At 37.4% G+C, this 19,664-nt stretch overlaps 1 protein-coding gene across 7 annotated transcripts in view; it reads right to left on the bottom strand.

The window, feature by feature from the left end:
• The window catches only part of LAMA2 (laminin subunit alpha 2), a 374,696-nt gene that overhangs the window by 157,213 nt on the left and 197,819 nt on the right, over positions 1-19,664 (bottom strand). For all 7 annotated transcript variants that reach the window (XM_069787394.1, XM_069787391.1, XM_069787388.1 and 4 more), the window contains exons 13-15: positions 10,792-10,893; positions 9,998-10,209; positions 3,752-3,863 (exon numbers count right to left, since the gene is read on the bottom strand). In XM_069787394.1, coding sequence (XP_069643495.1) covers positions 3,752-3,863; positions 9,998-10,209; positions 10,792-10,893 — 426 coding nt within the window. The remainder of the gene's footprint in view (positions 1-3,751; positions 3,864-9,997; positions 10,210-10,791; positions 10,894-19,664) is intronic.

Consider the following 19,664-nt stretch of genomic DNA (forward strand, 5'->3'; position numbering starts at 1 on the left):
TCTTCCTGGTGCTATGGATTTGCACTGACCTTAGCCTTATTGGCAGGGGTGAGATTAGAGAAAGCCGTAACTTGATCATTCTTCTGAAATGGTAAAATGAAGCAGAAAAATGAAGAACTGAAATATGACAGCATCAAAAAAAGAGGTACAGATTGAAAAATAGACAGAAGGCAAAGTACTGAAGGAGAGAGAAGGAGGGAAGAAAAGCCCAAAACAACAAAAATCTTTTCTGAGAAGTTCAGCTGCAAAGAGCAATTAAAATACCATTTAGTCTTTCTTGTTTGGAGTCTAACAGAAGGCTACACTGAAATAAATACAGGCTTGAAAACAAAGCCATCCTTTTATTTACAAATTGTACTTATTAAATATAAAGTATTCATTTCCCTTTAAGGAAATGCTCTGATTTTTTATTTTTTTAAATGTTAAGTTCAGATCAGTATTAAATGCATGGCCAGTTTTTTCTTAGGAAAGGTGACATCGTACAACTGTGATTCATCAGCGAAAATTCAGCTATTCCATTTCTTCATAATAGGATGTCAAGCAGCAGTCTTCCTTACTATATATCTCACAAATGGCTTTATAGTTTTTGCAAACTATCTTTCTTCAATGAGACTGCTCATGTGATCCAAGGATTTTGCATAATACAAAAAAGTGCATGACAGAGTGTTGACCTTCAAAAGCACCTGGCTAACACAAAGAGAAAGTTTTGTAGTGATAGACTACTAAAAGTATCATTTAATAAAGAAAATCCTTTCCCCTTCACATACACTCTCCAAAAAGGTAACAAGAAGAGTCTCCTTTTTGTCTTACTCCTGCAAAACGTGAAAGTAATTGGAGGATGAATTGAAATGATGCTTTTAAAATATCATTCCAAAACCTGAGACATTATCCTTATTTTTCCTTCTTTTCATTGTTGGTTACGCATTCCTAACAAAATCCATAAATACTAAAAATTAAAATTCAGAGTTACAAAAATCCAAAAAAAGAAAAATAGGTTAAAAGAAATTGCCCTATTTTTTTTCTGTGGCATCAGATGCAAATGCCTAGGCTGTTTCTGTATAACACTACAGATCTTTTTCCTCTCTTGGTGATTCTGAAAAGAATGATCTCATGCACAGATATACATGATATTGCACAAGATAAGGCTCCAAAAGTCACTAATTCTAAGGGCTTAGACATGGAATACCAACAGCAAGGCTTAGAACAGATCTATAATAAAAGATTATAGATTGCGATCTTAACAAAAGAAATTATGTAACATTAAAAAGTCAGGAAAGTTCTTGACCATCACAGTGATGCAAGTTAAACACAACTTCTTCCACAGTAGAAGTAAAAGAGAGGATAGAAAGGGAACAAATCTGCTGGAGAAGAGCAATTAGATGTGAAGATGTTGACAAATAAAGGCCAGGAGATTCACATGAGTAGAGCAAGGTAACTATCACAAATGAGCCCAATTGGTATTTGAAATTTAAAATTTTATCTGCTTTACCTATGCTCATGCAATTCTGTGTTCATTTCTCAGACATACTAGCAAAAACATAACTATTTTCTTTGACTAGAATCTTGAAGAAAATTAATTTAAAATTTGTGTAATGGAACAATCTCACAAGAGACAACATATTTTAAATGGGATTGGTTGTCTTCTGAAGACTGATCCTGCCGAAACATTTACAGAAGAAAAGAAGTAAATAAGGGTTGGTTTTATTGCTGCAGCATCTATGCCAGGAACCATAACATCACTATGCAGGAAACAAACACATACATTAAAATAAATGAAGAAGAGAAAATGAAACTGAAAACCTGCACAAAATCAATAAAAATGAAACTCTGCCAGGTTGAAACTGGAAGCAGCAAAGTGTTGGACAATGCCAAAAGTATTCAGAAGAAACCAGATATGGTATTCTAAAAAAATCCACATTTTCAATTTATCTTTCCATACTTTCTCAACTGCTAGTTTGCCTGGAAATCTAGAACTTCACTGTTCTTTTTTTTCTTGCTTGTCCTTGTTATAAAAAGCACAACCATCTACTCAAAACACCAAAATATTTCCCCATTTTTTTCTGTCAAGCACAACTGTTCAATGCATACCATGTGTCAAACCTCTGCTACAAAAGTCTCACGAGAAATGAATTCAGTTTATAAAGGCATGGAAACTAAAACTTTTAACTGTACCATTGTTATCGCAAGATAGGCCAGCTTTGTCAAATGGCATTTCTGAGCTGTCCAAAATGCTCTGAAATTCAGTGAGGGGACACAGGCAAAGTGTGCTCATGCAGAAGTCTATCATATCTTCTTGGCTTCAGTCTTGGGAGGAAAACCAACATACAGGTAGGGGCTGCAATACGGTTTAGTTCAATACGTCTGTGGTTAGCACTCATCCAGGGCAGGAATCAAATCATGTCCATGCCCACTAGTGTGCAAAGAGACTTTAAATTTGCAGCTCTCTATATATGTACTCTCTGTTGTGGAATATGATCTTAAGTATATATCAAATTTCAGGGACTGTTTTGAATTGCAGAGAAGGTTTAGCATTGAAGGACAGAACGTTGGAGTGAGAATTTCAGCAACATCAAGGCAGGAATTCTACCCAAGTCCTTCAGCTTCTACTACAAAAGTAGGTGTTGTAACATCTGCAATCAGGGCCTTTCCAACTGCTTTCTGGGAAATCACACCTAAATCTGAACTGAGAGGAAAAATGGACAATTAAAAAAAAACCTGTGAAGCATAATGACACTTCATCCAGCTTTTTTCTTCAAGTAATTGAACAGACAGACAATGGTCATACTTCAAAATTAATTCTCAGCCAAGGTAGGCAATACTCTTCTCCAGTTGGTTTTTTTTTTTCTGTCTGTACCATTTTGGAAGTGATAGGAATACCCATTAATTTCTTCAGGCCTTCTTTCTACATTAGTTTATCTAGCCCAAGCAACACATTTGGCATGAAACTGGACTCTAAGCCCTAAATATCACATATAAGCATGGAAGATTTTAAAGAAAAAGGGAGTTGACAAGCAAATGCCTAGAGTGCCTGTGTAAATGGCATATGGTTTGTAGTTTTGTGAAGCAGAGCATGTTGGTGTTTGAAACAATTTCCTTAAAGGCAAAGCTTTTGAAGAATTTTTTTTTTGGCTTCTATTTACCCCAAGCTATGCCCACGTGAGCTGGTTAATCATATGTATATTTGAATGAATACATTCTGTGTGAACTAATGAATTTGTTAGGAGAGTGGGCATTTTCTGAGCATGTGTGTATGTTATTATCTGTAACAGGACCAAACTGAAGTGAAACAATTCTCACAAGAACACACATGCAATCCACAAAGACTCCAAGGCAAATGGCAAAGCCCTGGGAAAAGAAAAGAGGAAACTGTACCACATTAACTCAGACAATTTTATCTGGCTTTGTTGTGCACAGGTCAAATAACTGCCATTTTCCTTCTAATTGTGATAGTTTCATGCATTTATAATATCAATTGGCTGAAGAGTACAAATACTGCTTTCAACTTCTTTCTGTTAAGAGAAATGTCTTTTCATAACTTAGAAATCACTACAGAGGTGTAAAACTTCAGATTTCAAATATTATCAAATATAATGAACCACCACCTAGAAATAAAGGTAACTAGACAAGGTATACCAAATTCCTAACAGGAATGGACAGGTCTCTTACCATTTTCTACCAACACAGGGCCACTGGTTGCTTACAACTATGACAGTCTTAGCACAATTGATTTAGACTGCATCGTGATACTTACCTCACACGAGGTACCATCATACCCCGGGGGACAGTCACATAACTCCACTGCAGATGCCACCTCTCTCCCAGTTGAAGTGTGGTCAGCAGCTTCAATGCTAACGCTTCTTAGTCTGGACGTAACAGAAATGAAACAGTTACAATAGCAAATTAGATGGAAGCATATGTGCAGCTGGATGCAACAAATAGTATATAGAGACATTCAGTGGCCTGTTTATGTTTTCCTGTTTAAAAATAAGGAGGTTTTCATAGTCACCTATTTCTTCCTAAATGACACATCTGTAGGCTTGTTACTATTTTTGTCCACCATGTGAGGGAGACTACGGTCAGACACACATTGATAAAAATAGATTTAAAAAGTCTCACAGCACTGTACCAGTAGACGGAAGGCTATTCCTGGCCTGCAAGCCACATGTGCCAACTTGCATTGAAGCTGTATATATAGTAAATTTGACACTAAGCAGTGCCCTCAAAATTGATAAACCACTACTCCAGCTTTCTAAAATATTACATTACTAAGTTTTGGTAATAGGGTATTTTTATTCTGGAGATTTGACCTCCGAAAAAGATTTCAGCTCTGTCTAAGAGGACCTAAGTATTATGTGTATGAAAGAAGATGGAAATCTTCTACCACATACCTTGGTGTCCCCAATGACAGAGAAGACAGAGTTAGAGAATTTTCTGTTCCATGCACAACTGCCCTTTAAAAATAAATGCTAGACATTGGCTAAACAGCCATTGTTTAGCCAAACACTGAACATGATTTTTATTTAAAAAAGCATGGAAGTACGATGAGAGAGACAACAAAAGTCTTTTGATAATCTCACAGGTAATATGCGAAACAGATGTATTTTACCTCAACAGTATCCATTTGGGGAAAGAAATTGGGATTTGGGGATTCAATTCTTATGAGATTTCAGAAGAAACATTAAGGCATTATAGAGGCTCAATGACTTCTATTTTCACCCAGCAATCTTAACAGAGTGATTACTAGAGCTACCCGAAAAGCTTCTTCTGAAGTCTTTTTCAGCAAAAAATAACTTTCTATCATGACATGCATTTTGTTAATAATCAGTTTTCTTTGGAAAATGTAAACCAAACTTTTTTTTCCTCCATACTAAGGCATTTATCTTTTGGCTGCCAAAAAATCCTGAAAATTATTTGGATGACCTTGGATAAGAAAACATCCAAGAAAAATAGTTTGTTGTTACTGCAGCAGGTGGAGGAAAGATTAAGACAGGACATTTTCCCACTCAATTTTATGGCTACTCTCAATAAGACAGACATGAAAGGTAAGGGGAAAAAAGGGAAGATTTCTGAAATTGGGATGGAAGCTTCAGAAAAGCAGAAATTTTACCATCACTAGGGATATGACTGAACTTTGGAGGGATTACCATTGTGGATTATGCAGTTACAAACTTGAACCTAATTTGGTGGTCCTAGAACATCTGTAAAAGGTTCTTGAAACTATTTTAAGAGAAGGATGCATGTTCCAGTCCAGATCTTCAGTAAGATCTCTCTCACTTTTCAGTATTTCCCCTTCGCTCCATTGCTGCATGCTTATTTTGCAATCATCCTTTTGAGTTTTCCTTACAATAAAATAACCAATTTCTAAGATATTAGATATCAAGTAGTCATGACTTTAACAGTAAAAAATCTAACAATTGAAGAAGAAAAATCTGTAAATGAAGAAACAAATTACTAGTAAAAGGCCAAGTTTTATTTATCCTTTGAACTACAGCTAGTTCCCTCTCAGCACAGACCTTGGAACAAAGAGAAGCACTTACACACACAGAAACAATCCACCCAGTATTATCCCACATTTGTATTCACTGAATTGTTCCAATTTTCATTACGTTCTGCTATTTGCTAAATAGGATTTTAATGTGTTTAACAGTTTTTAGCATTAACAGTTACTCAGTGAAGAAAGCTGCAGTGATTTTTTTTTCTCCCATTTTGATGTTGCAATTTTGATTCCTTGATGCCATTCTGCATTCATTAAAATACATAATGCTGGCAGTAATGGGGTACTGGATCCTAGAGATGCATGAACAATTTGAAATTCAACATCGAGACCAAATATTTAAGCTGACTGTTACTGTCAGCAGGCAACTGTTGACTTCTAAAAACAAACAAGATTAAAAGGGAAGGGGACGTTTCAGGCAGTATCAGCATAGTTTACTGTCTGCTATGCCAGGCATCTGAATCACATCAGCTACATAAGGCACATGAAGTACTGACCCAATCATTGCTCATTTGTCTTGAAGCCAATTCTGCATATGGAAGAAAACCCTCAGCCTTTCCCTCCTTCTCTCTCCTTGCATCTAGCACTGATTCTATATGTGGTTGCAAACAATCCATTATCTTTGGTAACACAATTTCCAATGCCCGTCTGAGTGTCTACAACATTTACCATCAGTGGCCACTCAGAATATTAAAACTGAAGAAACAGTGCTACTGAACTTTCTTTGAAGCACAAGCTAACAATACTAGATTAAACAAAATGATAAAAGAGAGAGCCGTCTCTTCCTGGCCTGTGGCTTCCGGCACAGATGGACTTAACTGCAGCAGTTTGGAAGATTTGACAAGTTAGAGCAGGATCTCAGTTTAAACCCAGAAGCTGTAATCACTTTCAAATTGATTGCTGCATTTCTGTGTTCTCATTTTTTATCCTACTTGATCATCTAAATGAAAGTCCACTCATTTGAGGAAGCTTCCTAATTATGCCATAGAGCAATAACAACATTCTAAGCTTAAAATGACCCCAAAGATGTTCTCAAAAACATGCTCGAGTGAAATTCACCATTACTGCATTAATATTGTTTAGTAACTACTTGCAAGTGCTACTGATTAACTAATGTTTCTAGTAGGTTAAACTAAGCAAGGGTGAACAATAGAATCTTTAAGTTAAAGCTCTCACTACCTGGAGACACCTCCATTGAATTTTTAAGCCTCTCTCTACATGACTGCAAGAAAGTTGCTTAATCTTACAATGTCTCCATTCTGGCCTCTTCTCAAGCACAGATTATAATAGCACCCTTGAAAATCCTTACACATGCGGAGTCATTAGCCATTTTGAAAACTTTCAGTATTTAAATGAACAGGTTGCTTAATACAGCAATCTCTAATTAGTATGTTGCATAATTCTCCTGATGCTTTGAGGCAGGATCTAACAACCCTGTAATATTTCTGTCTCTCTGCCAGACTCTCTTTACTCTCTCAGAGGAATATCCATCTGTCCACCACACATACCTGTTTAAAACACAATAAAAAACTTTACTTTAAAAAACTCAGATCTACTTATCTACTAAGGCTTAGCTCTACACTACTTCTTTGGCAAAAATGTCTTCCTTTGGAGCCCATCAACAGTAGTCCTTAATCAGCCCAAGATTTCACAAAGAATATCCTCTTCATTGGGTCTGGACATTTTTCCTGCATTTCTAAATGGGCAGAATATGGAGAAAAGAGTTGTTTTGCATGATCTTAGAGTTATGAGCACAGCTTTGCACCTAGTATGTTTTAGCATGAGTGAAAGTCAAAAAGAATATAAAAAAGTCAGTACTGAGGCATACCCTGAAAATCAGCAATATGTCTAAAACAGATCATAAGCTGGGCTGGATGACAGTAGATGCTGTTGCTGCTACCTCATGTGTATGTGGAGGTCCTAGTGTGATTGGGACTGGGAGCATGCACTGTTCTGAGAAGACTTAACTCCACCCAGTAAATCCCACCCTGATGGGTGAAACTACGATTCCACCAGCTAAATGAAAGATAAAAAATTAAATTAATTTAATTGTGACTGGAATTTCATACCCTCTCTTCTGTCACACTAAACTGCAATGAGCACCCTGACAGCACTCAATAAAATAAAATAGTTTACTTGAGAGCAAACTATTTGCAGAGACTTCTGGACGTGCTGATGGTAATCACAGTAACACAGTAAACATTGCATTCTCCTCTGGTAAGAGACACCACAGGGACAGCTAGAGAGGTACCATTTCAAGCAGAAAAGGTACTCTTCAAAATTACTTCAGTCCCTTCCCCTAACCCCCTTTTAAATCATTGTCTTTAAGGGACTAACCTTCCTAACTGTAATGTCACTACGTGTAGAAGATGGTGGCTGCTAACCTGCAAACCATAAATTATATGTTTGCCCCAGAGCTCTTCTTGAAGAATATTTCCAAGACATGTTTTTGGAAAGTTATCTGTAACATACCACTAAAATGTTCCAAAGGCTGAATATGAACAAGACTACAAAACAGTGAGGCACCACACACGGCCAAATGGCTAAAGCAGTAATCTGGGATGCAGGTGGTGATGCCTAGTCTTCCAAATGTGCCACTGAGAGGTCTGCCACTTTTAACTTACAGGCATGAACTATAGACTGTGCCAGTTCTACATGTGTGTGTTGACCTGAGCTCTATGTTGTTGCTCAGAGGGGATCTGATCTGTCCCACCCGCACTGTCCCACAGTAGAAGCAAGATGGAGCCAGTGCATGTCCAGCAATGCACTTTGTTCACAGATTTTAACTGCCTAGCCAAAGTGGGTTTTGTAGGAAAGCTCCCCTTCTCATTCTAGTGCAAATGTCAGTACACAAATATATGTAAACCACTGATGGCTGAAGTTTACATTTCCCATAATACTTAGTAAAGATCTTTGCCCCAAACAATCATACATATCTCCTTTAAAACAGCATAGCATAAAAGCCCCTATTGTTCACCCCAAAACTGCTCCTGCACCCCCTTAGTTTGGAAAATTCTGACATTTTATTTTATTTTATTTTATTTGAATGAGAACAGAGTGGAGAAACAGCACTCACTGAGCTCCCACTGGTCTCAGCTGTAAGCTGTGGATTAACGGCTCCTCATGGTCTGCTCATAGTGCATAAGTGATGAGCTCTGGCCTGGTGGTTTGACTCTCCTCTAACACCAGGGTGGGAAGGTGATGGGCCGTGAAAGGTTTTCAAACTGGATGCAAGGAGATGCAAGATTGATGGCCAAATGAGCAAATTCGGAAACAGTTTGGCTCAAACTCAAGCTAGCTGTGATTCACCAACTGATTTACAGGGAGGTAATACATACTAATTAACCACAGAAAGAAATTGAAGAAACACGAATTCTTTTTGCAGGGAAAAAATGTACACTGCCAAAGCTCAAATCAGAAAACTGCATGCTGTTGACACAACCTGCCTTTCAATTTAGGATGTATTTTAATTACCTAAGCATTCAAATGATGTTTGGATTGCTTAAGAAATTTCACAGTAACAAAAACTGTATCTACGCTCTCAGCAAATAATCACTAATGTGCTATCAGCTCCCTCCATTCCAAATTGGCTTATGCTGCTGAATCAAGTGATGTGTAGGTTAAAGAATGTTTCAGGTTTCATGGCTTGTGAGTAGAAAACTACTATGCAATTAATTCCATTGCAAATTTAAATAATATTATTTATGCCACCTAACTATTAATGTATAGACAGTGTGCAGTCATACAGTATCAGGAAAGAGGCTGTCTTCTAGCCCACCTGGAGTATTTGTTCATGCACTCATGAAAATTTTAAATGCAAGATGAGCTTTACAGGTTCAACCACACTGCAGCCACTGAGACAGAACAACTGTGTTGTCCCATATAACATGTCTTTCATTTTATCAGAAGACTCAGAAGAGTTCACATGAAATCAGTGGTTTTAAGCAGTCCAGGCAGCAGACATAAATCAAGGGAAAGGCTTTGGGATTAGACAGTTGTCTGTGTGGTACTGATTAAAAACATAGAAAACTCCCCTCGAGCCACTTTTCCAGCTTAGAGACTTAGGATATTATTCTCTGGTCCACTGTTAATGTGGCCCTCCCTGTATGCTCATTAAATGGTGAAAACAATATATAAGCAATATATCATCTCTTACTTCAACATGTCATTACTGTACTCCATGATTTACCATATACATGGGAATTACAGTGTTCACAAAATAAACTTATTTATAGAACTGTCATTCATGCCTTAATAGTCCATGTGATTTCATTTTCTTACAAGGCTGCTTCTTTCTGTTGCCTCTCCTCATCCTGCCTACCCAAAAATGAAAAAAATACTAACAACTGTTTGAAAGTGTAAAGGAATGCCATGGATTTAATGATAATAAATTAGTGTGTTTTAAATTACATCAGCTTAGCTCTCCACATTAGCTCTCTGAAGAGAGAAAACAAGTATTTTGAGAAACTGCCTGTAGCAAACAGACACGTTTCCCACATTCACCTGTAGATGGCATTCATCCCATAGCTGTATGTGGCTCTTATAAGGATCCTCTTCACATTTGCAAGGATAGTCATGAACTCCCTCCTGCTGACTGGAACGTCAGTGCCATGCACAGAGAAAGATTCTGGTTTCAGCACAATTTCTTCAGCGTGCTCTTCAGAAGGCTGCAGGTGAATCCCCCCTTTTGGAGTGCTGATTCTCAAGTCACCTCCCTAGATAGAGCCATGAGAGAGAGACATTTAAATATGAAAAATGTCAGGGAAAAAAGCTCTATCTGTAGCCAGTTGGGGTACAGGATTTACTGAATAATATATTTTACAAGAATAATAAATATCAGGAATAACGTTCACCTTTCATAACCCTGAAATGGGCTTGCATGATAAAGTTGAAAGTCAGTGCAAAAGAAAGTTTAGCTTATTCAGCTAAAACCTAGTGTCATGGTTTTGCCTCAGCAAAAGCAAATTCATACAATGCCAAGATGCACAAGAACAGATCTGCTGAAAGAATGTGAAAGTGTTACCTCAAACAACCAATTATTTTATTTCTTCATTCTTCCTGATGAACAGGAAGAATATAGTTTTGTAAGCTACTGCAATATTGCCAGAGGTTCCTTGAGATGATGAACATTTTAGTTCCCTAACGTGAGTCCATTTTCTGATACTATAAATTAGCTGAGTTACGTGTACCCTGCTGTTTTGTGTCCTCAACCACCAGGCTTCACACTGCACATCTGAAGCAGTAGGAAATTTTCTTTCTTTTTTTTTTTTTGGTGGCTGAAAATACTATCACTTTACCTCTATGATGACATCAGATTGAACCATCATTTGAACTGTCTCTTCTTCCTCTGTGAAGTCATAGGAGACTGTAAATTTCAGATGTCCTCCAGCAGCTGCTACCTGTGGAGAAAAAGACAAATTTTTTTTGTAATTAAATGAAAGAAAACAGGCTTTAACCATTTGGGGGCAGTTTTCTCCAGTGTCAGTATTTCCCAGAAATAGACTTCTAGTGTTGCAAAACCATATGCAGACACCTGAGGATTACAGTTCTATGGACCGTTCCCTTCTTGCTCAACGATCTAGAAATCATGCCCAGTCATTTTTCTCCTATGCCTGTCGAAGGCTGCAAATTCCTTAAACACAAGGACTAACAAAGTAATCAGAAACAGATTTGAAATCTATGCAAATTTCCACTTGATACTGACATTAGGTTTTCAGTGTATTTCAGTTATGTGGTCCTCATTTAGGCTGGGCCTCTACATCAGCAGCCTCAGCAACCTTTAGAAGATTCAATAACTTCAGTTTTGTTGATGGGGCAAATGACCAAAAAAAGAAAAAAGCCCAGTGATGTTTTTCTTAGAATGAACTCTAACCTAAAATAAAGTAAGAATTTTCCCTCATGGAGTCAAACAAATTTACTTTAAAAGAATGCTCCAGCCCTTTCTCTCAGTTTGACTCGGCCTTCAGTGTAAGAAGTCAATAACCAGGCTCTCATGTCATGCCAATATATTTTTTTCTATGCTCTTTCAGCAACCAAAACCATGGCACTGACACTAGCTTTTCCATGAAAAAACGGAAAAAGTAGATCAGTTTTAGGATGCAAATCAAAAGCTGCAGACTTGAATGACAGAGTTCAGTATAAAAACAGTGCTTTTTGTTAATTGTTTGGAAGCAGCATAGGTAAATCAGAAGTTGCAAGAGCTGCATTTTGGTTTTTAAATGCATCTGCCTCATACTTCAGTGCAACATGAGCCTCCTCTCAGAGACAACTGAAGTCATAGGGATCCTTTTGCCCTTCCAGTGCATACTGCTGACCACAGAGCAAGCTCATGAGTCTTCTACAAAGAGAATAATCTGGTTATTCTCAAGGACATAATGTGCTGTCTCTGGCCATCATACTAGATGTTTTTTCACACAGTAACAGAAAGGAGTGAAAATCATCAATTTCATTATTTTATGATGCATCTAATTTAAGGGGAGAAAAAAAGTCCCAGTATTTAAGGCATGGAAATCAACTAATTTTGAATTATCCATAAAGGTATAAAAATCCATAAACTGCATCTGAGGCTGTACAGCTAATTGCTAAGTCGAAGACAGAAAATGTACTCCAATTGGTAACCCAAAGCTTGGATCACACAATCATAGGATCATAGAATATCTCAAGTTGGACGGGACCCATAAGGATCATTGAGTCCAACACCCCCATTCCTTGCAGGACTACCTAAAACTAAACCATATGACTAAGAGCGTGATCCAGATGCTCCTTGAACTCTGACAGGCTTGGTGCTATGACCACTTCCCTGGGGAGCCTGTTCCAGTGACCAACCACCCTCTCAGTGAAGAACCTTTTCCTAATGTCCAGTCTGAACTTCCCCTGGTGCAGCTTCGCTCCATTTCCTTGTGTCCTATGGCTCGTCACCAGACAGAGGAGATCAGCCCCTCCTCCTCCGCTGCCTCCCTTGAGTAAGTTGTAGACTGCGATAAGGTCACCCCTTAGCCTTCTCTTCTCCAAGCTAAACAAACCAAGTGACCTCAGATGATCCTTGGAAGTTGTGCCCTTGAGACCTTTCACTATCTTGGTCACTCTCCTCTGGACATACTCTTAATAGCTTGATGTCCTTATATTGAGGCGCCCAAAACTTCATGCAGTACTCGAAGTGGGGCTGCACCAGTGCATTGTAGAGTGGGACAATCACCTCCCTCAACCGACTAGCTATGCTCTGATAGATGCACCCCAGGACATGGTTGGCCCTTTTGGCTGACAGACCACACTACTGACTCATATTCAACTTGCCATCAACCCAAACCTCCAGATGTCTTTCTGCAGGGCTGCTCTCCAGCCTCTCATCCCCCAATTTGCATGTATAAGCAGGATTACCCCATCCCAGGTGCAGAATCCACACATGCTCTTGTTAAATTTCAAAGGGTTGGTGATTGCCCAGCTCTGTAGTCTATCCAGATCTCTCTGTAAGACCTCTCTACCCTCGAGGGAGTCCATAGCTCCTCCTAGTGTAGTATCATCGGCAAACATCAGCGTCCGATGTTTATCTGCATAGTATGCAAACCTGTTAGGACCAATGCAACTACATTCAGCCTTGACCGTAACAACATGAAAACACTTTTTTTCGTTAGACACACCTTGTACAGCATTTTTGTTTTGCCTGTGGTCAAGGCTAAACACTGGTTTATAACTGTAAGAGGAATATAGCAAATTTAGATACCTGAAATGCTGCAAGAAGTACCAGGAATTGCTTTCAGCTTTAGACAAACATTTTAAAAGAGTAACTTTTTCAGAATTTTATCATTTCCGTTTCAAGTTCAAACTACAAGTATTCAAGAAAGTGAAAATAATGGGAAAACAAAGATTGTGTGGTTTCAGGCAACCTATAAAAAATATGTACCAAGACAGGTTTTAGTTTTTCCCAACTACATAACTTTTACCTTAGTAAATGAAAATCCAACATGGGGAATTGATAGGTTATACAGGAAAAAAAAAGAAAAAAAGAAAAGGTTCTGATTTAAAATAAATGCAAATAGAAAAGCACTTAACAACGCAAACTTTGACCAAAAATCTGTTAGAAAGGAGTAGACAAACAGATAATAGTTTAGAGAAAGCAACCAGAACGGATTAGGGACTTCTAAAACATAACCAACAGGAAACACTAGAGGAAAGGGGTGGGTTTGACTAGTCCAGAAAGGAGAACGCTAAGAAGGAATAGGAAAACAGTTTACCAAAACATAAAAGACTGGAAAAATGAAATGGCCATTTTTATTTTCCTGTGGCAACTGCAGGGAAGCATGGAGAAGATTCAGCTTGAATATACAGAAAGCTTTCTGACGGTAAGGATGGTCAAAACAGTGTCAAGCTACTTGAAAATGCTGCTGAATTCCTTCATTAAATGTTTAACAGAAGTTCCAACATGTCAGAAATACTCGAGGTATGATGCCTAAGAGTTGGAATATGACTAAGAAGTCTCTTGAGGTCTCTGCTAGCCACAGCAGTCTGAGTTTCACAGCTGCAACTGGCAAGATTTGCATATCACAAACAGGATTGCACATTGAATTCAAGGTCCCAAAATGGCACTTATCGGAGAGAGTACCTGGTAGTTCAGAATATGTATTTACCTTATGTGCTGTATAATACCAATGTAGATTAGAAAAAACCCCCAAACTTATATAAAACAGAAAGTACTACTTCCTTTTGCCATTGTTTATAAAGGTAATTTCCTTCCTTTGTACATTAAAGTACAAGTTCACTCACAGGCAAAAGAATTCAGAGGTCAATCCACGTGCTGCATGAACAATTATGTCTCATCTAGTGCAAAAAATACTTTTCACTGAATTTTGAATACAAGGGCAATACAGAAGTTGGGCACCTGTGAGATCCCTTCATTTTGACATTGTTCTCTGTGTCACCCGAAGATTCAGATTTCTGCCTCAAGGATTGTCATCCAAGGCCATATCAACACCAAAGAGAACAGAGCATAAAAGTTTGCCTTGCTGGTGACAAAGGCATGTATTGTTGGGATAAGAATAGCTGACTAAAAACGTCAAGGAAGTTCCACAGAATTTTCTTTGTCTCTCCCATCTGTTTTTAGATTAATACATCAAATATTTCTTCCCAGCTCAAGAGGCAGAATCTACATGTTCAAGAAAAGTCACAGACTCCCCAAGAAATACAAGTATAGGAGAGAGAAATCACAGCTATCTTAATTCTAATCCACCAAGTTTCTGGCAGATGATAGTTAATTTTTTTTGGTTGTTCATGGTTAACTGTACTTCTACTATTATGTTACATGTTGTTAAAGGATATAACCAGAGAGCAGAAAAGACTGGTTATGACATCCTGACAGTTGCATTCTGGGTCAGCCAAAACTATTTGAAGCAGGAGATATGGCTCCTTTCTTGTGAACAAATGCCCAAGCTCAACAGGAAGAAAGCTGGAGGGTAGGAGGAAGCACTTAGTACTACCTTGTGTAAAGCATGCTTTGATGTTATGCCTGCCACACTAAAATCACTTTTAAATCAAGACAAGTGATAGTAAACCACAAATATTTACAGCATTGAAAACAAACAGCATTGCTACAAATACTTGCAAAGCTATAGATGAGGAAAGCTTGCATCTCTTCATATGGAAATCAAATTCTAGAAGTCTTTCTCTTCCTCCACTTCGTCAGTCTGCTGTCAGGATCTCTCCAGCAAATGTCATTGGAGAGTACCTCTTTCTTATACAGCTTTTATAACCCATCTTATTCTTGAATCATTTGGTGATTCACACTTTCCCTCTCCAATGCCTCTTGTAACTCTGCCTGTAAAGTTTTAGCACTTACTGCACTATACTAGAGGCTGCCTCATTTCTTCTGAACAACATCTGCCAAATATAAGTTCAGAAGATCAGGAGCTACCTCCACTAAACAGGGTGCTGTTTACAATCCCTTATCTCATTAAACAGTAAAATGCTCTTCTGCCAGCTAGGAAGACACTCAGTTCGTGATTAAAGCATCTTAATATTGTTGCCGATTTGTGAATTACATGACCATGACCCTCTTGAGTGGAAGCTAGATGGAAGATACCAGGGCATCTGATGTGTCACTATGTGGCTATGTGTAGATAACTGAAAGAAGTCCTTTGTATAGTAAAAGGAATCTAGAAAGTGGCTGGTCTATGGTTTCCCCACTGATGGATGACTTTCAAATCACTTCACTTTGTATTTATATTTAGAAAACAACTTGGAAGACATAAAATACATTTCACAAATTAATAAAGTGTTACACAGTAAGTGTATTATTGAAATAAAACACATGCACCTTGCTCATACATTTAGTAGTAAAATCTGCATCAGAATGGATTTAGCTCAGAAAGGCTTTGATCTCAGGCCTAACACAATAGAACATGACACCTTCAAAAGCAAAAATATATTACTGCATTAAACTAGATTTAGACCAATACTCATACAACACCAGACTTTAGAAATGAGCAAAATAAAAGGCATCAACAAATATAAAGAAGTTGGACAATATTTTCCCTCTTCACTGTTAGTGGTTCTAGCAGAAATATAGTCACTGACACATTGTATTACAGAGACAAGCATTATGGAAAGAGTTCATATTTTTATTAGACCACTATAGCTGCAGTACAGCTATAGAAAGGTGACATGCTTTGGGAAGCATGAACCCTGTTTGCTATTACATTATTGTATACATAGACATACAATTAGAACTATAACAAGTGAACAAATGCTATGAGAAAAAGAAAAGAAAAAAAAGAAAAAGGCTTACAAACATGAACAGAGAGAACATTTCAGTGGAGAAAGCTAATACACATACCACTGAATACAAAACCAAGGAGGAGTCTCACAGCAAGCTGCTCATAGTAACTCAATGTTCTAAGAGTTAATAACGTTCTCTTATTCGAGAAGACATCCCCAAAGCAAACAAAAACCCCATTTGTTTCCTGATATACCTGTGAATGTTCTTCCGCTTGCTGTCATGATTATGAGAAATGACACAGATGATCTCTCAGTCTTCCAGTGGCTCTATCATATTCCTGGTGGCAATATCTACCACTAGATACAGTGTTTGAAGGTAATGAAATCATATTATATACAGTTTAACATTGCCTGCTAGCATTCTTGAATTTCCATGAAATAGAGGTGCAATAAAATGTTGAAGTTTATTTGGACTCTTTCACCTTCAGAAACTCTCTAGGCACACATTTATTTTATGACACAGATTTCAGCAAATATAGAGATATCTGCCACCAGAACATAAGCACTAACTATGTGAAGGAAATCCTTTTAAAAAAGTAAGATTGCTCCTCGTTTATTAGTGGTGACCAATTTAGTCTGTAATTGATTGGCACCTATGCAGTTGTGATATGATTTGACAAGGCACTGAACAGACAATGTACCATCTTAACTGATAGCTAAATGTATATGTGTTCTTCTAGCCAGCCCACCCAATGCAGAAGGGAATGGACAAAGGGCTGCTTTTCCTAACTTAATTTACTTACGTTTAAGGAAATATTCTATTGTTAATCCAGCTCTCATCTGGATTATTATCTTCTTTATGAAAAAGTACTGGCTGTAAATTTATGATATTTAATTGGGTTTTGCTGATCCAGTCTTCATGCTGGTTGTAGCGTGAGGGAAGGCAGGGACTAGAAAAGAATTTGATAGAAGCATCACCAAGAAAACATCAAACTTTTATTCATTTAGCAATAGCTCTCAGTAAAGACTGCATGTTTTAGTTCTACTCAAGATCCAATTAGAGATTAAATAGACTCTCCTCTCCTAGACAGACTTGAATTTAGATAGGGTATAAAAACTCTTCTGAGGCATTATAGTAATATTTCAGATAAAGCAGGGAGCAGAATAATCATGTTCCATTTGAATGACAGTATAGTTCTGGCTAGCTTTAAAAAAATGCCAATTTCTTCACAGGGAAGTTAATTTTTTTCCCTGAAAGAATGGGCTCTTTCCCCCAACTCTCTACCACCTAGACTTCCACCAACTTTATCCCAGCTAGTTCAGAATCCTACAGTTTCCCTGTTTAATTACAGTCAAAATTCTTCTATATAAATTATACAAATTGATGCTACATTGTACTTAAATTAAATTACTCAGAACACCGCTTCTAGTGAAGTTAACAGAACAAGAAGGAAATAAGCTTATATAAAGTAGCTTGACTACTATATTGTTTGGTTCAGTTGCTTTCCATGAGTGTTTTTCTACAGTACTGAAACACTCAAAGGGCAAACAGCATTTCAAACCATTCACTGTCACCTCCAGTTTCTTGAAACAGACCACTCTGATAACCAAGAAAATTTCCAAGTCATTCTTTTCTGGAATTTTATTGAGACTGTTAGGATACAGCCTCCTTAATTTTTAGTATTATTTCCTCTGCTGATACTATGTAAAAGTGGAGTTGAGTCAAAGACAAAGGAGTTTTATTCAATGTAGGTACTCATTTGATCACAGAATGTTCTCCAATGTCTAAGCTATATGCTAAGAAATCAAAGGGCAAGATATAAAGCATACCAGTGAGAAAACATTTATTTGCTCCACCTCAAACAACCTTTATGGAAAACTGAAAAAAAAATCCTTAAAAACTCATTGTGTAAGACCTTCTTCCTTCATATATTGGATAATGGAACAACACACTCACAATAACTCTGAAAATTTTAAAGTTTCCCAGCAATGAAAAGAACCATCAAATACGTGGTTTTAATTTTTTTCCCCTAAGTGAAGGTTTTCTGATTAAGAGACAAATAACACCTGTCCACAGAGCAAGCACAACTGATAAGTAGCAACCAAAACTCTGCCAAATTGTACTTCACATGTACCTTGACCATGTCTCTTTCATATATTTTATAACAATATTTGAGCAATGGGATACCTTCCAGAACACCTATTAGTCTCAGTGATAGCAAAGTCTTTCTGTACACTGCACCTGATCACTAGGCCGTAGAAAAGAGTACCCTGGCACCTATCAGAGAAATACCATGCATTCAGATTCAAACACAATAGAAACATGAGTGAAGGAAGAACATCAAAAGGGGAAGGCATTATATTCTAGTGAGTATCTCCTTAATCATCCTTTGCAAGTATCCCTTGGTTTTGCTACAAAATCAGTAAATCAAGTGTAATCAGACAGTCTAAAGCTTTTTGATTTTTGGTCCTACTGCCTTTTCCTTCTTGCTCCAGAAGATGCAAGGCATAATGTTTGTAAAGTGATTGATAACTCTTGCCATCTTAAGCATGACAATCTGATGCTTATTTCCAGGCCCTTCGTATTTAAGATAGTTTGTCACATGAAATGTAGACCAAATAAAATCTTACACAATTCTTTTAATTCAATGTATCAGCTATAATAAGAAACATTTAAATGGAAAATATTAAAGAATTCAATAACCTTCTTATTTGTGGATCTTCTAAATTATACCCATAAACTCAGCTCAGTCTCACTGTTACTGAGATACTGTATTAACATTACCATTTCATAACACTGGTTCTCTTCCTCCTTGGATGAACTAGACTGCATTTTTTAGAAGCAAAGAAGAATTAGGTGTCTAAATAAAATGCAATAACTCATTGTGTTTAATACATAATATCAAAACATTCAATTATATCATGAAACTCTAAAAGGAAAAATGGAATAAATCTCAGCTCCTAAGGAAGATGGGAACTGAAGGACCTCAGCTCTCCTGTGAGCCTTGTGCTACCACTCGTACTTATGTTGAGTAGTCGCTCTTTCTGAATTTAGCACTGAAAAAATTAATGGAATCAGTGACTAACTAAAAAATTTGCACAATAAGATTATATGCTGTTTCTTGAAATGTAATTATGAATGTAGACATTTACTCTACAAATTCTCAAATCTCTACCATCTTTCCCAGCTGTCATTTCCTCTCACTGGATAAGAGAAACAGAACTGTCTGGCCAACCACTCCTGAAGTCTAAAATCCACTTTGCTAAGGATAAGCCTTCACAAAATTTAGAATATATGATTATTTTGTTACAATTACTTAACCATAGTAACCATAGCACATAACCTTAGCATGGTTACTCACTTTCTTCCTCCTCCTTTGCTTTCCATATGATCAAAGTCCTTCTGTGACTGTGCCTTCCCAATCACTGTTCCCCCAGATGCTGTAACTAGATCAAGGATTAA

This window comes from Haliaeetus albicilla, chromosome 7 (assembly GCF_947461875.1).
Source record: "Haliaeetus albicilla chromosome 7, bHalAlb1.1, whole genome shotgun sequence".
NCBI lineage: Eukaryota > Metazoa > Chordata > Aves > Accipitriformes > Accipitridae > Haliaeetus > Haliaeetus albicilla.